The sequence below is a fragment of the Plectropomus leopardus genome, chromosome 17 (genome assembly GCF_008729295.1).
Source record: "Plectropomus leopardus isolate mb chromosome 17, YSFRI_Pleo_2.0, whole genome shotgun sequence".
In the NCBI taxonomy this organism is placed as follows: Eukaryota; Metazoa; Chordata; class Actinopteri; order Perciformes; family Serranidae; genus Plectropomus; species Plectropomus leopardus.
This window is the reverse complement of record NC_056479.1, coordinates 27039687-27063838: the sequence shown is the minus strand read 5'-3', so window position 1 is coordinate 27063838 and position 24152 is coordinate 27039687. Positions and strand designations below refer to the sequence as shown.

The window sequence follows — 24152 nt, the reverse complement described above, 5'->3', positions numbered from 1 at the left end:
TCCCGTCGGCACATAAAACTGTGCTTAGCTTTGTGTTTCACCACCGCTAACACCAAGTAACACTCCTTGTAGGTGCATATGTGAGCAGGAAAATGTCGCTCTGATTCTGATTCAGTCTGACTTTTCACACGGCACAACAAGAGTCCACTCCAGAGGGTACACTTTATGGAATTATCTTGTACCATTTCCCCAAATTCTTCTCCTATTCAGCCCGCACTAAAAAAAAAACAAACTAAATGCCGTACTCTCCGCCTTCTGTGTCGCTCCCTGTTATCATCCTTCCTTGGATGTGTAATGAAAAAGGAGGGGTTGTCTTGCCAACTGTAATAGCAGCGTTTGGCCTTCAGTTTTGGTGTGTGTGTTTGTGTGTGTGTGTTTGTGTGTGTGTGTGTGTGTGTCTGATGGAGCAGGCCCGTAAGATAAACACCTCATATTTCAATCCCTATTTCCCAATCTTTGTCAGTCCATTTCCTTCAGACGCTCGCTCACAATAAAAATAAAAAAAAACATATACGGAGCATTTTTCTCAAGCTCTGTAACTCCACCTTTCCTTCTATCTGTCGCATTTAGTCACTATCGCTTCCTCTTCATCTCTGCGGTCCATACGGAAGAAAAGTTTTGTCTCCTTACTCTTTCTTTCGCTCCTCATTCCTCTTTATCGCTCTGTGAATGTTCCACTCACTTCCAGAGACATTTGTCCCTCCCTCCTCCCCTTCCTCTGTGTCAAACTCTGTCTCCTCTTCTGCTGTTGACTCTGCCCTTGTCCTCTACCCTTATCTGTCCATCACGTCTTCAGGCAGCCCCATCTGAACCCCACCTGATCTGGCAATAACCCCTTCTCCTCCTCGACCTGCTTTCACTTAAAGCAGAATTTCTTCCACCCAATCTCCTGCTCACTATCTCAATTCCTCCACTTTCCCCATGTCTCTCCCTCTCCTCCTCCCTCTGATCCTTCTCTATCGTATTTTCGCCACTCCATTGTCTCAGCCCATTAGGCAGACACAAATCCGTTTGGAGACTGAGCCTTAGCGCAGCCCCGTCCTCGCTCTCCAGGGCCCCCGCTGCAGCCAGGAGGGAGCTCTCAGGAGACGCAGACTCTGGCTTGTGGCCGGGGAAATCCATTTAAACCTCTGCCACAAAACGCTGCTCTTTCCTGCTGCCTGGTGCACTTAGGGCACGTGTGCTTAATGAATGATACTGTCCCTGCACACACACACAAATACACAGGCTCATGCATTCCTTCGCTATTCCCCATCTGCTTTCCGAATGCCTTCTCCTCCAACCCAGTCGTTTATATGAATGTTTGCATTGTATGTTTCTGCAAAGCACTGATACGTTAGATTGGTACGATATTATGTGGAGAATATGATGAAACTTACAAAAACGTTGTGGGTAGGTTTAGCACAAAAAAACACTTGGTTATAGTTGGAGAAAGATCGGGTTTTTGCTAAAAATACCCAGTTTTGTTGGCACTATCTCCACTCGAAACACATGCCATTATCCTTGCTGGTAATGCAGCAATGGCTGAGTAAAAAACAACCACTTTTTGTGGCAGCGTCCCAGCCGGAAACGCAGCAATGTCCCTGTAAAACACCTGCCTTTTCTGGCACAATCCTGGCAGGAAACGCTGCAATGTCTCTGCAAAAACAGCCACTTTTCATGGCACGATCCAGACAGGAAACATAGCGATGTCTTGTAGAAAAAAACAATCCTTTTTTTTTTTACTATCCCTACAGGAAATGCAGTCAAAAACAACAACGTTTATTAGAAAAATACCACAGTATTTCATGCCACCATCTCAGCGAGAAACACAGCCATGTTTCAGTTAAAAAAACAGCTGCTTTTCATGGCACTATCACAGCAGAAAACGCAGCAATGTCACAGTGAAAACCAAACACTTCTCATGGCACGATTGTGGTTGGAAATGCAGCAATGTCTCAGTCGAAAACAACAATTTTTAGTGGCACAATTCATCAAGGGAAAACAGGGCTGTCTCAGCAAAAAATGAAAGCTTTTTGTGCCCCAAACCAAACAGGAGACACCGCAACGGGTCGGTAAAAAGAAACATATTTTCTGGTACCATCTGAGCTAGAAACACAGCAGTGTTTCAGTAAGAAAACAGCTGCTTTTCATGGCACTCTCATGGCAGAAAATGCAGAAATGTGTGAGTGAAAACACTTTTCCCAGCAGGAAACACAGCAATGTCTTTTGCTTTTCATGACCCTAACCCAACAGGAAACGCAGCAATGTGTCGGTAAAAAATACATCCACATTTGGTGGCAGAAAAGCTACTGAAAACGCAGTAATGACTAAAAACTAGTTGTTTGCTGATCTCTAACAATTACCTGCAGCTTGGCAGATGTCACACTTACATGTCATATCATCCTCTATCCTCTCCATCTCTCCGGATGACAAAGTCAGCTTATACTGAATACTACGTCACTTTAGAAATGTTCATATGCTTTACTTGAAATGTATTAATGTAACCTTGCAGATCTGCAGAAACCTAGAATGCCATTTTCTTCTTGCAGCTGGGCTGCCTCCTCTCACCTCCCTGCAGCTGTCCGTGCACTAACCCACAGACATAAATTTCCACATGTAATGCACCAGGAGGGAGTGCTCTGAAAGATTTATGTTTTTAAGACATATGGTGAGTGGGGTTAGGGGTTAATGACACTTGTGGCCACAGTTTAGGGGCAGATATTTAAGAAAAGGGAGAGTGTGTGAGCATTAGGCTGTGACAAAATGTGTGTAGTGTATAACAGTTTTTGCATGTGTGCTTGGAGGAGCCCAGTTTTAAATGGAAGTGGACGCTTCCCTGCCATTTCTCTCCTCGGTGCTCTAATGAGAAGCAACACAGAGAAGAGCTACAGTGGTGGCCGCTGGCCTTGCTGTGTCACTGCGACTCGTGTCTCCGCTGGTACAAAGACCTGTTGACACCAGAGGGTCAGCGGACAAACTGGAGGACGACGGGAGACCAGATTAGACTCTTTGGATCAAACGGCGTCGAGCACAGTCTTCGACAGCAGAAGCAAATATGAGTATTTTAACGTTTTCCCCGCATGAAAGGCACATTTAATTTTTCTCCTTATTATTTAATACAGCTGCATTTATGCACAAAGTGCTGAATGAATGAGCTGATTTTGTGAAAAAGGGTCCAAGCCCAGATCCCAGGCGGGCGCAGATAAAGCAGCAGCAGATTGCTTTATCCCATTAGGCAAGGCCTAGTAAATAGGCAGAGATCTAGCTCTCTGTTCTGGTGAAATCTCCAGCTGATCCTGTCACTGGCATCAGCACTGTTGGCAGTTTGTCTTTCAAGTCAGACACCCCGGCTTACCCCTGCCTGTCTGTCTGCACCCAGAGTTAATACTGACGCAGTAATGGCGGCAGGGGATGAGATGAGAAATCATCCGTTGCAGCCAAATCAGTCAAAATGGCGCCACTGTTTCGGGTAAAGTTGATATTAAGAGAACAGTGCAGGAGGTTCAAGTAACGCAGGGCACTTCTGAAGCATGCTGTGTTGCTTTCATGCAGTGTATCTTTTTTGTTTTTTTTGGCCGTCAGCACAAAGAAGAGCCCTGCTGATTCTAACAAGTACACCCTGTTAAACTTCACTAATTTCAGACAAAACAAGAGAGAAAATAAAAGATCACAAGAGAGCACACGGCAGACGTGCTCAAACGGGTACCGTTTAGGAAAATAAGCAGCAGCAGTTTAAGCTGTGTAGCCAAGGCTTTATAAATATCTTTCTTTGATGAAAGAAAAACTGTGTATGGTGACGTAATCTTTTCTTGACAAGCTTTCACAAAGTGACAGACATGCAGCCGAGACTGACAGCAAAATAAAACGAAATCCTGCAGAAATCTGAGTTCACGGAGCGGCCTCACAAGAACGAAACAACAGATCTTGTGGCGCTGCAACTGCAGTTACTTCTGTTGTCCGTGCAGGTGAAGTGTGTAAGATTTAGGGGGATTTGGTGGCGTCTAGCATCGAGCTGCAGATTGCAACCAGCTAAAACTTCTCCCAGCTAGAATTCCTTTAGTGTTTATTGCTCAGGGTTTTTTTTTAACCAGGAGCCAAAAAATCTACAGATCTACAATTCTACAATTGTTTTTTTAAAAGTATAGTTTGGCATCATTCTGTAAGCTCTTATATTTCGGGACAAACTGTTGAATTTAACATTTTTTGCCAGCAGTCACATGCGGTTGCTGACCAACACTTTCCGTTCTGCAACATGAGCGCATCTCGATATTTTAACACTCAAACCAGCCACAGTTATTTTAAGTCCTCGCAGGAGAACTTTAAATCTTTTTGGATCGCAGTTTCACAAAAAAGACTTTGAGTTTCCTACCTTGGCAGCCATGATCATGGAGGAGCCCCCGCGGACTCCGAGGATGGGGATATGCGTCTGCGCTGAGATGAAGTCGAGGATCTGGGCGATGGCCTCCTGGTCGGTGTCATCCCCAAACACCACTCCCTGCAGCCAGTGCTCCGTCATGAGGTCACAAATGCTCTTGATGATGCTTTTAGGGTCCGTCTCATTCATGGTCAGCACCTCCACGTTGGGCGCCATGTGGAGGAAGTCGTCCTTCTCCCGAGCCCCGGCCCCCGCCATCTCGCTGGAGTTGCCCACCAGGACGACGGCGATGCTGAGGCCGCGCAGGATGTTGGGCAACGCCATGTGGTGGGGAGGGGGCTGAGGGATGGGGATGTAGTGGCCGCCGCCGCCTCCCCCACCTCCACCACCCCCGCCTCCGCCTCCGCCCTTCTCTCTCCGTGAGTGGCAGGCAGGAGGCAGGTGGAGAAGGCAGAGCAGCAGGAGGAGGAGGGAGAGGCAGTGAGAGGCGATGGTGTGGCGGTGGAGCGATGGAGGCGGGGGTGGATGGAGGGGTCGGACTCGCCTCTCTCGCTCTGGGGCGACCAAAGGGGCGGAGGAGGAGGCCCCGGCTTGGTAGCGAGGCGTGGAGGGGTTGCGACGGCCGCAGACAGGCATGGTGGAGGAGTGGGAGAGTAATACCTGGAGAGATGGAGGAGGAGAAGGAGATGGAGATAGGAGGAGTAGGCAGAGATTTGATAAAAACAAAGATAACAGGAGAAAAGAAACAAAAGGAAAGAAGAGGGAGGCGGGAGATGGAGAGAAGAAGATCGAGGTTAATAAAGCACCGTGCAACATTGATTGAATGAAGTGAATTGCCAGGAGGCTACATGCATCACATGAATCAGTGCATATCAATGTCAGTCCACGGGAATGAGGCGCAGAGGGGAGAGAAGGAAGGAGCGGGAAACCATGTGGAAAACGAGGCTTTAAAGCAGGGATACGCAACTAGCTTTGTTTGGGGGCCAAATGACAGGGGGCCCGTCACAGAAAGACAAGGTTCTGGGATTTTAGGGCATTTGCTAGATCTTGGGACATTCTCTGATTTCATGATGTTTCAATGATTTTTGGAGTTTTTAAGGTTTTTGGGCTTTTCTCGGGTTTAAGGACATTTGTAGGACTTTAAGACATTTTTAAAATTTTAAGACATTTCTCTGGTTTTAGGACATTTGTAGGACCTTTAAGACATTTCAGGAACTTTAGGACATTTCTCAGGTGTTATGGCATTTCTAGGATTTTAGAACATTTCAGAATCAGAATTCGATTTTATTTCCTAATACATTTCCATATACAAGGAATTTGACTTGGTGTTTTTGGGGCAAAACAATTAACATAACTGAAGAACAAAAAATATTGAATTTAAATAGTATAAGAGATAAAAGTATAGAAGTTCTACTGCATTTGTAGAACTTTAAGACATTTCTAGGATTTAAGGATGTTTCGGGTCATAGGATTTTGGGACATTTCAATGATTTTAGGACATTTCTAAGACTTTAGGGCGTGTCTGGGATTTTAGAAAAGCTTTGTGCTGTTTTATGCACTCTGGCACCATATGTACACTAAAAGTACAAAAACAATGCTTATAGTGAATCATTTTATTTTTATTATGAATTAGAAAATGGTTGGGGGTCTACTCAGCACACTACTGCAGGCCCGATTTGGCCTGCGGGCCATAAGTTTAGCATCGCTGCTTTAAAAACAGAAAGAGGGATGAGAGAAGAGGTCATACTTGACACACATAAATAGTGCATAAACACACACACAGAGATACATGCCAGGATGGCGTATAGTTTACACATAATCTCACTGGGATCAATAATTCATGTGGAATGTTCTGAAGCAGTATTATGGTATATATTATGGAGGATATAAACTCTCCCCCCAGATGAGATGCTGGCTTCTTGACAGGGAGGGGAGCGAGGGAGGGAAGGAGGGAGGAACTAAGGAAGCTGTATCGGGAATGCTAACGAGAGAAAGGGCAGATGGAGGAAAAAAGACGGCTCCACGCCAGCGCCGACTGACTGACAAACTGTCTGGGGCGAGATGAGTGACACACCAACCCGAGACGCAGACAAACTGACTGACGCCGAAATTGATTACGTGATTGACGGCAGAGGAGCTCGGAGCAACTTGCAAGACTTTGATATGATACCCGCCCTCCTCCCTTCACCCCTATTGGCCTAGTTTAGCGTTCACAGCTGTCCATCCTTCCACCTCCCTCCCACGTTCTACTTGACCACCTCTCTCTCTCTCTCTCCGACTCCCTCTTCTCTGTGCTTATTTATAGAGCTTTTCATTAATGGGGATGCAGAGGAGGAAGGGCCATGAGGGCCGGTGAAAGAGGGAGAGGGAAATGAGCAAGATCCAGAGAAGACAAGAGGAGGAGAGAGATGACGGCAGCAAGGTGGGACAGCAGCAACACAGCTCGAGACAAAAGACGGCAACCTTATCAACAGAAAAAAATGTTGGCACTGTATGTTTCTGCAGACATGGATGTTACATTTGCGTGCTATTATGTAGCGGGTACGTTGAAACTTTATGTTTCAGCAACGCTATGGTTAACATCTGGTCAGGTTAGATTAGGCAAAAAATGTTTGGGGAAAGATTATGTCTTGGCTTAAAATATCCAGTTTTGGGGGCGTAATCCCTGCAAGCAATGTCAGCAACAAGTTGCTAAAAATGTTTGGGGCTAAAAAGCTGCTATAAAAACAGCCACAGGCCACTCAAAACACTCATGTTTGGGAGTTAAAAAACGTCTCAGGAAAAACAGTGACAGGTCCCTTAATAAACGTCTATATTTCGGGGCTGAAAAAACGCTGGATATACAGTGATGATTTGCTAAAAAAAAACACCCACATTTAGGAGCTATGAGCTCCAGGAAAAACAGTGTTGGGTCCCCAAAAAACACCCACATTTGGGGGCTTGAAAGCCACAGGAAAACAGGCGAAAGGTCACAAAAAAACACAAATATCTGGAATCTAAAAAGCCACAGGAAAAGACGTGACAGGTCCCTAAAACACACTCACGTTTGTAAGCTTAAACGCCACTGCAAAAGCAGCGATGGGTCACTGAGAAACACCCACGTTTGGGGGCTGAAACGCTGGAAACATCGCAGTGACTCGTCATAAAACAACCGGTGGCCTACAGCTTGGCAGTCATCTCGCTTAGGTGACACGCCATCCACTGTCCCCTCCACCACCCGATGACAAATCCACTCACATATTATATCACTTCAGCAACACCGAGATGACGCACATGAAGCCTGCAAATGTTAAATATTAGTGGTTTGCAGAGATCCACAATGCCAACATTTTCTTCTGCAGACTGGGCCGAGGACAGAAATAAAAAAAGACCTCAGATAAAGACGCGTGTGTTCTCTGCATGTTTACATCTGAGTGTGTGGGAGAGCGTGCGTCCTCTCCACTTTATCAGCGTATAGTCGGTGTAGGTGTGCGGTCGTTGGGAATAGATGTTCCCTCTGATTTTGTGGGCAGAGATACGCGGGACGTTGGGGGTGTACTTGCTCATAAAGTTGTTCTGAGCGGTGTATTGTGCGTATATCTCATCGATGACTGCCTTAAACAAGGCAGATGGAAGGTACAAAGAAGAACAAAAACACTAAAACAATAACCGCCCCGCCAAGCTGACAGCTAATAAGACAGGAAATGACAAGAGGGGAAGAAACAGCGAGAAGGAGATTGAGAGAGGGATAAAGGGACGTATGCAGAGATGACAGAACAACTTCTTTAGGGAAAACTAATTGCTGGAGGTTCGTCAGCTCTAATTACAGGTCCCTGTGTTAATAGTCTATTGCACACCACTCTCCAGGAAGGATGGAGAGGTGGGAGGGAAGGGAGCGAGGGAGGGATGATAAGAGGCACGAGGAGACAGAGAAGAGAGGAAGGGAGAGGAGTGGGAGGAAACCGGAGAGAGACGGAGAGTGTAAACCATGGAGGACCTTGGTGAGACGCCAGAAAGATGAAAAAAAAGAGGGATGGAAGAGAAGAGGAGGAGCGGTAAGAAAGAGAGTCAGAGAGAGACAGAGAGAGATGCCCTCTTTGAAATCTGGACTTCTCTGGCAGCACTCTGTTTCCATGGCAACAATTAAAATAGGCCTACATGCGCACACAGTTGATGGACACAGAGATACGCACACACACACACACACACACACACACACACACACACACACACACATTTTGCAATAAGGCATTGATCATGTAAATGCATGGATGCTGTCCGGTGTGCATCCTTCAAGAGGGTGCACTTTACACACGCAGAGTCCTCTCACGCACATATTAGCATCGAGACCTTTGACACACACAGAAAACACACTTCCCATCTCTCCCTGCTACACACAGTCGCCTGCAACGCTCTCACACACACACACACACACACACACACACACACACACACACACGCACACTCCCGGGGTACAGATTATATTAGCCAACGCACTGTGTAACTCCAATGATCATTCAGAGAGACGAGGTCATTAAAAAGTCCCACAGTGAGTCAAAGCATGTCTCATAAAGAAACACAAAAGGCGCGTATTAAACCGTAGATTACATGAGTGAGGTTATGACACTAAATGACCCCATTTCCCCGTCAGCCGGCCCACGCGTCTCACCCACCATTTGCTCTATTAGCCACACCAGCGCACACAGCAGCCGTATCAGTTACACATGGGTGGACCGCAGATAGCCGCTACCAGCCCAGGACGCCCGAGGTCCAAACCGCCACACACACACATTTTCCTGCTTTCCTGAACATCTTTTTTTCTGAATGCACACACACATATTTAACAAAGCAAAAGTGCATGCCTTTATTTAATACATTTGTTACAGGGCAACAAAAATCACCTGAAATTTAGTTTATAAAAAGTGGAAAACTAAAAAAGTGCAGGAAAAATGTCCAGAAAACTATGTTTATAACAATAATAATAACACCTATAATAATAACAGTGGCAATAATAATAAATTAAGAAATGTCGACAAACTGCAAGATTGTATAAAAGGGAAAACTATGAAAAACTACATATATATATTTTTTCTTCAATTTTTCCGCACTTTTTAGGGGCAATTGTCTTGCTTGTTTTTACTTTTTTTGCTTATTTTCAGGTAATTTTATTGTACTTTTTTGCTGAAGTTGCTCATTACCTTTTCCTGATGTTTTTGCAAGAAATCAAATTTCAAATTTGATTTGATTTTCAATCAAATTTGTTCAATAGTGTATGGAATTAAAATGTCATTTGCTGGAAAATAATTCTTCTGAAGGAATGTGTGGCCGATTCCCACTGATTTCAAAGCTTTGCAAACTCCTGTAATTCTGATTTATTTTACAACAAATATATGTGTCGAGGGTTTGCATTGGGTCATGTACCCAGCAGGTGACCCACAAAAATTGATTCATGGGTGCTATTTGGTCTTCTTTAATATCCTGGTTTGGTTCTCGATAGAAACACCAAGATCAGGTGTGTTGAATTAAAAATATATTAAAATAAAATAAGTATAATTTGATTTGGGTGAGGTCATGTATGCCAAGATTCCAGTTTGGGAACCAGACCCATGCAGGATTCTGTGGTATCAAGACACTAAAAAAAAAAGTTCTTGTGTGAAAATTCATCAACTAGTTAATTACTGATTTTTTTTTAAAATTCATGCAAAAAATTCACTAGTTGCAGTAGTTGTAGTTTTACCTTCACTAGGTAAATATTTTCTAGTTCTCATCCTCTTTATAATAGAGAAAACAGATGAACTGAGTGTCTTTGGACTGTTTGTGAGACAAAACAAGACATTTTAATGCCACTGAAAACTCTCAAAGCGTTTCTCTTTAATCAGTGACTTAACAAGCAACAATTCAAGATCATGTTTACAGAAGAGCAGCCTTAAGTATTGATATCAAGAGTTTAACATTTAAACGTTCAGCTAATCTGCTTCATCAGGACTGTGTGGGTGTGTGTGATCGGGTTTGATTGACAGTATCGGCATGGCAACAGAAGCAAAACAACCCACCGACTGTCATCAGTTTCAAATTTTGCTAAATCATGATTGGCACGTGAAAGTACAGGAGATCACCTTTCTGCAACTGAGTCCTGCCCACCTGAAACAAGTGAGAGGAGCTCAGATAAAAACAGACATCCCTTGTGTTTATGTAACCAAACGTGTTCGAACCGGCAGAAAATTGTTTTCATGTCAGACCCCATCACTCACTGTAAGAAGCTGATCGAGAAAATATATTTTCAGCACCTCTAAAGGGTAGCTTGGTATTTTTTTCAGGTTTTTGTTTCTAAGTGACTAACGGAGACAACCATTTTTAAGAAATTGGTCCAGTATTGAGTGAGAGAGCTGCAGCGGCAGTAGCAAAAAAACAGGCTGCAATGTAAGCACTCCATGCATATGCACCATCCACTGACATCCACTTCAAGTGCTTGTTTTTGCCACTGACAGGCTCAGATTGTTGCTTTCAGTGTCTGACACATTATGATAAAGATTCCTACAGAGGAGTAATATTTATTTTGTTAACCAAAAACAGCACAAACAGCCACACTCGCCAGACTCCACTCCAATTTCCAAAATTGTTATTACCATCACTTAGACACAACCTGGGAACCTGTTATGAGAAGTTTTTGTTATCTACTGACATTTTAAACAAAAAAGGATTATCAATTAGTTGAGAAAGTAATCGGTAGATTGATCAAAAAGTTACAGTCTTTTTATTTTTTGTTGCATGTCTTTTTATGCCAAACACAGTTTCCCTGTGTTTTTTTTAGAAAGGATATGTATCCATGTTCACATTCAAACGCAAAAACATTCTTACTAACACAGCAGAATTGGGGAAACTACAATATTTTTGAGCTCCTACTGCCTGGTTATGACTGCTTCAGCCTCTGTTACTGCACAGATGAAACAAGGCATCGGCCAATTAGGTAAGAACACAGCGTTTCAGGTAGTTACCCGCCCCAACCAAACAAAACCAGGTACTAAGTGGGCCCAAATGGATAATAACCGCAGTAATGGTCATTAATGAACATCAAGGCTAACATGGCTCATATTACTGTGGTGCAAAGTTGACAGAGAAGGGGATATGAGGCATGACGCAGATATTACAGCTGTGTAATTGGCTCCCCACTCTCTTTTTTCTTTTTGTCAGCTATAAATCACACAATTATAACTAGCAGGGAGTCCACAGCGGAAATTTGAATGTGTCAAATGCCAACTATAAGAGAGCAGGTTTTGATGTGGTCCAGTGTGGAACAAACACAATCAGGAGAATTGGCTTTCCGGATTCATAACACCAAATACAGGTAAACATTTAAAGGGACAGTCACCCCAAAATCAAAAACAAACATAATTTCTCTTAGCTGTAAGTGTGGTTTATCAGTCTAGATAGTTTTGGTGTGAGCTAAAGGGTGATGGAGATATCGGTGGTGGAGGTGTTTGCCTTCGCTTCAAAACAATGGAATTTGATGTCACTCAACATTTAAAAAACTTAACAGGAATGTCTTTTTCCAAAAATCAGGACCTGTTCACTTAAGATAATCCAAGATCATCCACCACAAATACATTTTCAATTGTTGGAGCTGGCCTGTTCATTAGTAGGCTGTTTGAGTAAACATATTCATATATTATTCATTGCACTACACTCTCGGAGCACAGAGCATACTCTGGGCACAGATGGAGTAGCAGAATGTAGACGAAAGTGAAACTAAAAAAACGCCACTGTTATTAATCCAGCAGTAATATGGCTGTGTTCCCATGAAGTGGACTTCTGTGTGGACTATGCTTTAAGTATCCTTCTGCGTCTGCTGTTGATGTTTCTGGGTGCCGCCACTGTGATGTCAACACAAGTACATGGTGGGCATACACTGCAGGTGGTTTTGTTTAGGCAATAAAAGCACATGGCAACAAAACGCGTATCATGTGGGCACTAAAGGTGGCTTTTGCCGTCGGTATAATACACAGAAAACACTGCAAAAGTGGCAGTATTTGGAATGAGAGAGGGCTGTTCTAACCTGGGTCCAAAAGTTTGCACTCACTCGCCTCTCCAGCAGCTGCTCCTCCAATCCAATTCCTCAATCTGATCAGCCCTGATCAATCAACTCTCTACCCAATGCTTCAAGCTCAAAAAAGCTTCTGCTGTGGGAAAAAAAGGAAAACAACTCTTTTTTTTTACCCAAAAACTAAATAAACGATCAAAAAAAAAAAGAAAAGTAATGAATTCCACTTGTGCTGCGTTCACAGACCCCAAAAACAAACAACTGAATTCAGATAGAGGACACAACATTGTGCTGTTCTGATCTGATTTCTGGAAGGAGACGCTGTTGTCAAGGTTGCCGTTTATGTTTTTGTGCCCCACAATCTGAGTGTCATCTAGTTCTATTATATTGGAGAAAAGGCAGACATCTCTGCAGCCAACATCTCCGACACTGTAACTCACACCTAAACAATTCTGATCGATAAATAGCACTACAGGGTGTAATGACCCCAAAGTTCAGTAGCTGACGTGTTAAATTTGCATTTGAAATGTTTTTATGTTGCTTTCATTTCTTTCTGTCTTGTGAACACGGAAGTGCTTTAATTTTGGAGAGACAGTTGCACGGAAGGTTTCACGTGGAAATTGACTGGCGTGTAAACACAGCAGTAATGTTAAGACAGAGACAAAAAACACGCAGCATAAATAAGAAATAAAGACGAACAGAGAGTTTAACTGTAGTTGAAAGGGCAACAAGGTATGAACTGAATTTTTGTGTCTGACTGTCTCACAATCTGTAGTTTTTCATGTATTTTCTAACTTCAAGGTGCTTTTAGAGCAAAGTTGAATGTATTGTTTTGCCTTTTGTTTATTTATTTTCTGTTTAGCTCTTATGTTGGTTGACGATGTTCATCAAGAGTAAAATAAACTGAATGGAACCATCAGTCTAGCCTTGTTTTAATCCGACTAATGTGCTACAACAGGTAAGAGGACAAATATTTGATTTTAGGATGAACTGTCTCTTTTTTATAAGTGACTGAACAGCACTCCATTCCTATCCCAACATATTCTGCTCTCACAGTCATAAATCCACACAAGACAGGAAGCATTACTGCCGAGGATGGTTTGTGCGCTCGTGGGCAGCAGAAATATGTGTGTGTGTAGTTGATGAATTTGGTTTGAAAGGTTGTGAACAGCGCTAGCAGTGGCTTGCTCTCCCTAATGCATTTTTAGATGTGACATTTATTTTTTTTGTTCAAACAAAAGCCAGCAGAAAAATGGAGCCTTAGAGCTAATCTTCAGCGACGAGAGATGTCTTTGATTTGAAATTGATTCCTGCCAATATTAAAGACATTTTTTCAGCCCGTGGTAGCATTTTGAGAAGCCCCTCTGCCCCGGGGACGAGCTCGGGCCGCGGTTCGGGTCACTGCACGGCATACTGATGAGAGGAGGAATCAGCTGGATGCTGTGGTCGCTGCCAAACCTTCGATACGTGAGAACAGGAAAGAAACGCTGGTCTAATGTGTGAACTCATTATAAACTGCTCTGATAAATATTCATGCAGCCTGTCTATGCAGCCTGCTGTGGAGGTGGAAGGTGGTGTGTGTGTGTGTGTGTGTGTGATTATGTGTTTGGACCTGTGTCTGTACATGATGTTCTGAAGCAGCCACTCACCAGCCCCCTCACCAAAGCAGACCAGCCAGCTTTGCAATCACATGTTCCGCCGAGGCTCCGGGACCAATCTACAGGCATAATGGTGTCTATTTCCAGAACGAGAAGGACGTTGGAGCGTCCATCGCTCTCTTCCTCCCAGATTCCCCCTCTTTCTCTTCCTTTCCTTTTAACGATATTTATCTCTTTCTCTCTCTGTTTTATCATTTTGTCCCTTCGAACAATGCCTCCTCTCAATTCTCCCACTTATCTCTCTCTTGCGCTCGCACTCTCTCATCGCCCTCTTCTCATTATGTGGTAAGTGTCAGGTTTGTCGATGGTGTTATTTGCATGAAAACTGGAGGACAAAGGCTACCGGCAATTTTTCACATTTATTGCCTGGTTTGATATTTAGGAGGACAGCAGAAGACAGCACGGAAGGACGATCTTTCTATATCTCTCTGGATGACTTCAAACTGTTCGTGGTGCAAGTACGTTATCTTAACTGCTAAGTCAGGCGTGCTGTAGTGTAGAGGCTTCATTTCTCCTTTTAATTGAAATGAGAATGTCATGATGAGAGCTTCACGTATCAAAAGCAGCAGAGGAGCTAAAAATATCACCATGTGGTTTTATGCCTCCGCGCACCAGTCAAGTTGCACTTACAAGTTTACATTCATGTCTGGGAAAACATGGATGGACACACGCATCTTCCCCCCGACAATGCACAAGATCTACACAGCCAGCATAATTTCAAAATTGGTGTCACCAATTCACTTTCTAAATGTCTCCCCTTCTGTTCCTGACTTTTGACCTCTTGGATATAAAATATCAGAACTTTATTATATCCTTTTAGACACTTTTGTGAAATTAGAACTAATGAATTTTCATGTTAAAGCCAGAAACATGTTTTATGATGTCACCATGACCTTGACCTATGACCTTTAACCACCAGATTCTAATCTGCTCATTCTCGAGTCCAAGTAGACATTTGTGTCAGATTTGAGGAAACTCCCTATAGGCCATCTTCAGATATTGTGTTCACAAAAATGAGACAGATGCAAGGTCACAGTGACCTTGACCTTTGACCACAAAAATCTAATCAGTTCATCCTTTAGTCCGCTTGAATGTTTGTGCCATATTTGAAGAAATTCCCTCAACGTGCTCTTGAGATACTGCATCACAAGAATGAGACAGATGAAGACACAGTGACCTTGACTTTTGACCTATGACCACCAAAATCTCGTAAATTCACTCTTTAGGTCAAGTTGACGTTTGTGCTAAATTGGAAGAAATTCCATTGCGACATTCTTGAGATACTGCGTTCACAAGAACAGGATTGACATACGGACAACTCGAAAACATAATGCCTTGTTGTTGCAAAGACATAAAAATAGTCTGTTTGGTCAAACCTGCACAAACTTGAGGCTACTTACATGTCAATTTTTTGCCAGTGCTTAATTATAAGAACTGAATTGAGGCTTTTAGCATTCTGCAGGGAGAAAGACTCTTAACAGCAGCTATTTTTGACAGCCATATGCTGCTGTTCTTGACTTGTTTGGCTCCACATTGTGTGTTTCTTTGTGTTTCCAGGCTAAACCCTCAGGTGGCACCTCGCCCTGACCCAGAACAAGTGCTGACAGGTGATGAAAGAAAACGTTACCTGGACAACCTCTTTGACCGCGTAGCAGCGAGACGTGGGGGCGGCTGATCACACACACACAACCGAGACAACACACTACCCTCAACTGAAACACTTGTTGTTGCTTTCAAGTCTCACTTCAAAAAATTGTTTGTGGGGTATTTTTTTTTAGTCATAGTAAAATTGGCCGTCGTTGAAATGCAAAAAAGCTGTGAGCAGATCGAAGCAGGAATGTCCCCAGACAGATTTGGAGTAGAGGACAGATGATATTGGGTGTAATTCATATTTAGAAAATGAATATGTGGGAGCCATGGATAATTAGACATACAGATTTTTGTTATATATGGAATAATTATGGCGGAAGGAGAGCAGCAGGGGGCTCAGTCATGGTCTGTGCATAAGGTCTATGATTACGCCTCTGCACACTTTTCCTACTTTATTTTTAAGTCAAGCTTCTGTGTGTGTGTGTTTGTGTGTGTGTGTGTGTGTAACCAGATGCACAGTGGTGTAGTCTCCAGTCCCTTGCAGCTCTATGGCTCTCACTTTTTGTCTGTGCCTCTGCTCTGGGCCTGCAGCATCCATGATGAACAGGAGGGAGTACTGAACGAGCTAACTAGTCACTGACAAGTTGCTGAAATAGCTGGTCGACTTCACGTTAAGCCATTTTGACTTGGACGAGATGTGTGTGATATTAAATGTGAATTACTGTCTCCAGCTGCAGCTTCCCACGGTGAATGAGCCCTGCTCAAGCACTCATCAATACGATCCAGAGGACTGTACTTCATTTTCCAGATGAATTGTGCTTTAGGCATCATCTGTAACAATTTATTGATAAAAAAAGATTTTTGTTTACCCTTTTGTTTGTGCACATACTTACAATTTTGACTAATTTTACAAGCGTTGAAAGAAGTATGAGAGGATTTTTATTTGCTTATACAGTAACTTCGAGGGGAAATTTTGGTCAGCATGACTAATCGGATAAATAGTTTTTGTATTTGGTCTAGTGTTGGAACAAAAATCTGATATTTCTTTGTCAGAATCCTTTCCATGATGTTGTCAGACACCTATAATAACAATCTGAGCCTGTCAGTAGTAAAAACAAGCACTTTGGTGGACCTATGCTGACAGTGCATAATTTCCCCAAGTACTCGACCATTATCAAAAATTGTTGTTTCGTCGGTCACACAAAAACGTAGGGATCAGGTTGAAAAATACCCAATTTACCCTTTAAAATTAAGTTACGAGAATGTCACATGCTCAGAGTTGATGGTACTGATATTTATATTCACAGCTTTAATGTACCTAAATAGTAGCGATACGTTATATACATGCTATATTTGGGGGGTACTTACTCCTACTCCTGCTATTAGAATATTGTTTTTCCAACTTCGTGATCAACTTGAATTATACCTGTATTTAATAAAATGATGCCATTGATTAATGTAACAAAGTAAGTAATTACATGAGCATGCATTAGGCTGCCCTGTTTTCAAAACAGCATGCAAAGATTAACAAAAGGTAATAAAGGTATAGTTTTCATTAAGTGCTTTGTGCAGGAAGATGCCAAGAGACCATGAGGTAGGGGGCATGCAGTGGGCGCATTTATAAAACTATTATTAGATGCATCATAAGTCCTAAAAATTACAATAAATTGGTTAGAAATGGACTTAATATGACAGGCTGAATTGGATCCATACTCTTTGGCATACAGCCCAAGTCTTAACAGTGTGTAGATCATGTGTTGGATGCAATGTAAGGTACGCCGTTAGACAAATCATACTGCTTTTCCCAATTACAAGACACTATGAAATGTCCGTCCTTAATGAATTAATACAATTATGGAGGATCATAAAATTCCTGCTGGCCTCCAGCCAGAGTTCTGTGTGACTTTAACCAAGAAGCAGGACGAAAATCACATTAATGCTAAAACCAAATTAACAAGGGCCCTGAACAGACACTGGTAGGGGCAGTATTGGGCGTTTCATCTTCCAGACAACACTTTTAACCCTTTGAAACCTGAGCAAATAGTCCAGATTTTTTGAGAAGATGGCAGTGAGCAACAATAGAAGAAATGACACAAAAATTAGCAAGTAAGGGATGCACGATAATATCGGCACATCATCCGTATCAGCAGATATTGGCTTCGAAATGAAATATCGGAATTGGCCAACATGCTAATTTCTGTTGATATCACAAACCAGATTTTTTTTTTCTTAAGTGACAAAGTGGAAATGTACAAAACATCAACCCTGAGTTTAAGTTTTTTTTTGTTTTTTTTTTACATATACTGAAAAGCATTGTATTTTATGTGACGCATAATATGATGTTAATTCCACGACAGAGGGGACTTGATTATCATTAAAATTAGATAGGGAACAAGTCGACATATCGATATCGGTATCAGTTATCAGCCAAATGAGTTTTTATACTATAACAGCATATGGGCAAAAATCCAAAATCGTGCATCCCTAGTAAAAAGTACAAGATAATTACCCAAAAAATTAGTTATACATATACATGTATGAAAAAGAAATACAAAGTGAAAAAGAAACAAAGGAAAACAAGACTAGCTGCTTCAAAATATTATTTTGTAACATAATTTTAAATGTGTAACTATGATAATTACAAGTATAGTTTTTCCCTGGGTGTTTTCTGCTTTTTCCCTAGCTTTTTTGAAAGAGAAACTAATGTGTGCACATAAAGTCAAAATACAAACGAGTTTAGGACAAAAGATGTACTTACTGCATAAAAACAGTAAAAGTACCACACACTGTTAAAATCCCAATGGGCTTTTTTTTCTTTGCCTGAGGAAGATGTTGTAGATCGTTGACAAAAAAAAAAGGGAATTTTATTTTAACGGTCTGCTAAAATTTTCTATTTTTATCCCTAGCCTGTTTTTTCTTGGCTTTTTTTAAAATAATCTTCTAATTTCTAGAAATTTGTGGATCATTTCTCAAGTTTTTCCCATGTTCTTTAAAGAAATTGCGCTCATTTGCTTCGGTTTCATGAAAAAAGTAGCACAAGAAAACTGATGTCACTCTAGGTTTCAAAGGGTTAATGTCAAATACTGCACCCAATTGTTTAACCACAATGCAGACCTGCTGCCCGAGTTCCCAGCAGCTGTTCCTGGCAGCATCCGAGCCACAGAGCTGCCCAGTGAGCTCCCACAGGACACATCACAGTTTAAGGGAAAGGCATCGCCAGAGCCCCGGACTCACTTGGCTAAATTACTGAGCAGACGCAGTCACAAAGTGAAGCGTTTTCTCATCGTTCCCTGAGATGTGGCAGCTGTTGAGCGGGTAAAACCGCCTGCAGCTGTTTGATGATGTGCTGGTCCTGCAGCTGCAGACGCGGGGATAATGCATGATCAACGTGCTCGTCCGCACACTTCTGTCGAGCCGGGGGGGTCATATCAGAGTGAAAACAGTTTTGTCTCAGGTGTTGTGTGATCTCCAGGTTGTGTGTCTTTGCAAGCGTTTGTTGCAAACCCTTTTCTATCTACTATCAGCTGTTTATTTTTGCATATCAGGTCTCCTATAGACACAAAAGACACTTCCACACTTCAGATTGACAAATGTGTTTTGACAACACTCAGGGAGATAAGCACTTGGTCTCTAGGATCTCTCCCAGGGACACGTTTCTATTTACACCTACTCCGCCTCGCAGAGGAGACGCTTAATCTTCTCCATGATTTGTGGCTTCAGCTCCGAAATCCCTCTCTCCACTCTGTTCTCTTCCATCCTCACTTCTCTCTCTGTTCGACTACTTCCCCTCCGCCTCACTTTGCCTTCTCTCTTCTCATCTGCCTTGCATCAGCATTAGTGCTTCAGCCCATGTGTCATTGTGAAAGACCTTAGCGGGAGTGTTTACACGAGCAGCAGACTGCATTGTCTGTTGAAAGGTAAAGCTCGGGATAGCAAGAGCACGGTGCATCGAGTGACCCCCATGCCAATAACGGCGCTGTAATCACTTTAAATGTGTTTTATTGTCAGCTTTTCACAGATTAGAGCCACAATAATCTGTCCTCCTCTATCCATCTCATTCCAAGCTGTTATTTTTGGCACCAGGATTCTGCCTTTTTGGATTAGTAGGTGTGGAAGTGTGTTTTTTTTTCTTAACCGAGTGTTTATGTGTGTGTACTAGTGAGAAACAACAAGGTTGTGAAGCGAGGTATCCGCACCGCTCCATTGTAGAGGGGAGAATAATCTCGGGTGGATGTTGTGCTGGATCGCTTTCTTAAAAGGAGATACTGAAATACAGTGTGGCTGCGCGCTCAAAGTCTGCCTCCTCGAGTGGAAATCAACATTTCATGGGTACGCTTGGATACATCAAAACCCAAGCCCTGAAATATGCTTAAGCAAGAACATGGCCTAATCCGCTACTGTACTGTGTCTGCCGCGTCTGCCGCTACAATACACACATCACTAACCCGGCAAATGGAAGAGGACAATGAGGACAAATTGTGTACCGGAAAACAACATTTTTCTTAAGGGAACTTTTTCACAAAAGCATCATTTTTTTTACACCTTATCTAATTTAAATAAAATTGTTGTAGGGTGAAGTCAGGTAAAATGGGACATCAGGTAAAATGGGACAAATAAGGTTTTACATCTTTGGCTCTTTAAGCAACATTATGTAGCTTTTCCACCTCAAAAATAGTGAATGGCATCTATCCCCAGTTGTGCCCCAGTGGCCTTCTCTCAGCACTATGTAACTTGGCCGCAGCTCTCTGGCAAGAAATGCTTACAGCCTTACTGTGTCACACAGCAGCCGGCTTTTTCCAGCTAAAACAGAGGCCAGTTCACTTGTCAAAAATATAACATTATAACATAACATATAACAGATAGGGCTGAGCGATATGGAATAAAGTCTTATCACAATATTTTTTTCATATCAGTCGATATCGATGTATATCACAATATACATCAAATCACTATTTCTGCCAGGTTTAAAGGCAAGTGGACATTCGGAGACACCGGCGGAGACACCAGCAGAGAATGAGGGCAGAGTGGACACTTGGAGACACCGGCAGAGAATAAGAGTGGAGCGTGACATGACGCTTGTGACATTTTCAAAACAACTTGGCACATCAGGGCTTCAGGAAACTTGGATTACTTCAGAAGAGCAGTATGGAGACATTTTGTGGTTTTATTATGCATTTTTTAAACGTTTGAATCCTGCACACCATTTGCTTCAATTGTTTGGGAGATGAGTGCAACTCCTTTTCCCTGTGAAACTCAGGCAGTGTTTTGTGGACTATAAATCTTCACACAAATTTCAGTCAGCATGAGGCTGAGTAGATAATGACTAAATTTTCATTTTGGAGTGAATTATCCCTTTAAGGTAGTTTGCAGACTACTGCGCTATAGCCCTTTAGGACTGTAGATGCTGTGGATTATTAATGTTTTAGTATACACTGCTACTGTCTTTTATGTATTTTTATTTATTGTCTGTTAATAGGTTTTAAGGGCTGAATGAGTGTTGGGGCATAAAGCATTCCACTGCACTGAATGTACTTTTTAATGTCTATGACAATAAATTTGAACTTGAGTTTTAGGTGGTTTTCTTAGTAATCTACCAAAAGGTGTCCCAAATTACCTAACTTTACCCAAGGTGTTCTAATAATTGGCTGCAGATTAATTATTTGCCAAGCTATAATTGCCTACACACTATTCTGTAATTTCGATGATAACGTTACATAAAATCCCCCATCCATAATCTCCTGCAGACCCCTCTAATTCACACCACCTCTGCAAACACACTGCAGAAGCAGCCATCTCCTCCCTCCCCTCCTCAGGCTGAATATTGACTGATGACTTTCATTTTCAGCTATCAATTCTGTTGCTAATTTTACACATTTCAATTAATTCCAGGTATTCTTGCACGGGACCCGCTATGATTAGAAGCTGCCACCACGCTGCCGTTTTCACCACATTGTCACTGAAGCACATCTCCATCCATGTTGTTTTTTTTTTTTTTTTGCATGATCATCACATTTTCTTGCAGACGTAAGGCTGTCACGGCTGTCTCTCTCGCGGTCTTCCCGGTGGCTGGCGTGTTGAGCGCCTCTCCGCTGCGGGATGATGATGAGACTCCCCACAGGGATAATGGCATCTACGAGCATCTCCTCCAACGGATGTCCCCCGCATTTAATCCCACCCAACGCACAGCTAGAGAGAGACGCTGGCTCGCCCACAGCAGCAGCGGCGCTACATGCAGACACGGACAGACGGGCCAGGTTTGCCACTTCGACAGGCAGCAGCCAATGAAATACGCAAAGAGACAGTTTGTTAGACTGGCCAGCTCACTGGCAGGAATAGAAGAAGACAGGAACAAACACACTGCCACAGGTGAACACCTAGTGGGTGGCACCAGAGTAAAACTGGTCTCCACAAAGCTAAGACGGCTCCTCTAATCCAGAAACAGTATGACAAGGTGTCTACTGAAGACATATACTGATAAAAATGCCTCTGTGTTGCTGGATTGTGTGTTTCTCTTTGAGCTGATAATACACCAACCCCTGGATAAAAGCAGCTTTTTAAAGCACTTCTTTTTCTCCCTCGCTCTATCCACAACAAGGTCAACACAAGCAGTCAGCTGCACAATGACAACCTTGCAGCTGGTGGAAATTCAATGTCTTGCTCAAGGACAGCTCCACAGGTCAGACACTCAGTAAGGGCCCGCTTTAAGGACCCGCATCGTAGTTCCCACTGTGCAAGCCTTCTGCCACCTCACGTGACTTTAAGATGCTAATCAGTGTTGAAAAAAATGTTGTTTTTTTCTTTTAGCCTTTAATTAACCAGATTTGTCCCTGGCCAAGAACAGCAGCAACACTGAGTTTCAACAGTTTACAGAAAAGCACATATATTTAATCAACATCATCTGCAGATCATCTGCAGATTGTTCTATGCAGCAGGTGCAGAGAACCTAAAAGCTTTCTATCCCACTTCAGTTCTGACTTCAAATACAAAATTATTTATAGAACTGCAGTTACAGTTTAGTTAAATAAAGTAGCTACTGTCATATAATAAAGTTGAACACACAGCAGTTATAATAACATTTAATAAAATACGTTTATAAGGAAGTTAAATAAAAAATGAAATTTAAAAAAGTATTGTTAGAATTAAATAAATTAAATGTAAATTCAAAACTTTTCCAAAACTTTCTAAAACTTCTAAAATATTTCCAGGCCTGGAACAGAGTTTTCCTAATTTTGTAACTTTTTTAGGAATTTCATGATCGTGGGAACTCTGAAAAGTGGATACTAAGTCAATTTGTTGAACCTTTCTGGTAACAATTTTCTCAGATAATGCTGATCCTAATATTCTTGAAGTTACTAAAAACATATATTTTTTCTGCATTTAGAAAGAGCTGCAGCAACCAAAGCTGTTCTTGTACTCTATTAAATGAATACTGAAGATACTCAAAGTACACATCAATACAAATCATCAGTACGGACGGTGAGACAGACAGACAGCCACAACAACTGATGCACTGAGATTCTCTCATTTCAATTATTATTTCACCTTTTTAAAAGTGATCAACTGTCTGAAATGAAGTAAGAAAAATGATTTTTTACACAATGAACACCTAAATAAACTCACACTCACAAGCATAGCACATAAAACCATCCGAATATTTGCATCTGAAATGCAGACGTACAAATACAACCCTGCACTTGAACTAACTTTTCAAACAGTTCACTGATGCACCAACTGCAAACACTTTCCTTATAAATATTCATGCGTGCATATATAACCAAATGGTGGCTCTGACTACGGGGAGCGTGTGTAAAAGATGATCTGACTCCAGCTCAGGTCAGGAGACCTCCAGAGCCTCGCCGCGCCTGTCGCCATGACTACCCGGAGGACTCCATTTGCAGCACCACAGTCAGTGGAGGGAATCGCTCCAGTACCTTCAATTAGCAACCCATTATCATTCATGAGTTTGTTTGTGCAAAGCTGTAAGATTGAATTCTAGTTAGTCCTTCCTCCCTGCTCTCGCCCTGCTGATATATTGTAAAGGCAAGCAGAGGCAGCGGCACGACAGCCGCAGCCCCGTGCGCCGCTACATCGCCACCGCCGCGCTCCGTCGGGCTAATTTGGGCCCCGTCGAGGCCTGGCTCATCCCCGTATCTCCCTAGGACGGTGTCAGTTGTACTTGCAGAACACGCAAAGGTCATAAATTAGCAATAAGGCCCCTTGAAGGAGACATGCTGTTAAGCTTCAACCTGGTGCTACTCCTAAGAGGAGCTTTTAAGACTCACTGTTTTGCATATAAATATATTCATAGATTTGGGGTTTATTTATTTCATTTGACAGTATAGCGCTGCTGATGTCGCTGCCCTTTGACAGTGAAAAGCCGAGCTGCTCCCTCTCTTGCCCGAGCTGCTCCTCTTGCAGACTCCATGAATGACATAGAAACAGAAGCCATTTTCATTGTTTATCTGAGATGCATTCGATATGACCAGTGGAACAAAAGCTTTCTCGTGTAACCGTGATAAGACCGACTGCT

The 24152-nt window shown here is 42.5% G+C and overlaps 1 protein-coding gene and 1 long non-coding RNA gene across 2 annotated transcripts in view; both read right to left on the bottom strand.

Annotated features, from left to right (window-relative positions):
- Positions 1-4654, bottom strand: part of LOC121956614 (glutamate receptor ionotropic, NMDA 2B) — a 128993-nt gene extending 124339 nt beyond the window's left edge. Inside the window, exon 1 of the mRNA XM_042504929.1 lies at positions 4352-4654. Within this exon, the coding sequence (XP_042360863.1) occupies positions 4352-4615 (264 nt within the window). The 5' untranslated portion in view covers positions 4616-4654. The remainder of the gene's footprint in view (positions 1-4351) is intronic.
- Positions 4655-4789: 135 nt separating this feature from the next.
- LOC121956616 overlaps positions 4790-24152 on the bottom strand; it is a 37128-nt gene continuing 17765 nt past the window's right edge. The window contains exon 3 of the long non-coding RNA XR_006106709.1: positions 4790-5017. This is a non-coding gene — a long non-coding RNA (uncharacterized LOC121956616). The remainder of the gene's footprint in view (positions 5018-24152) is intronic.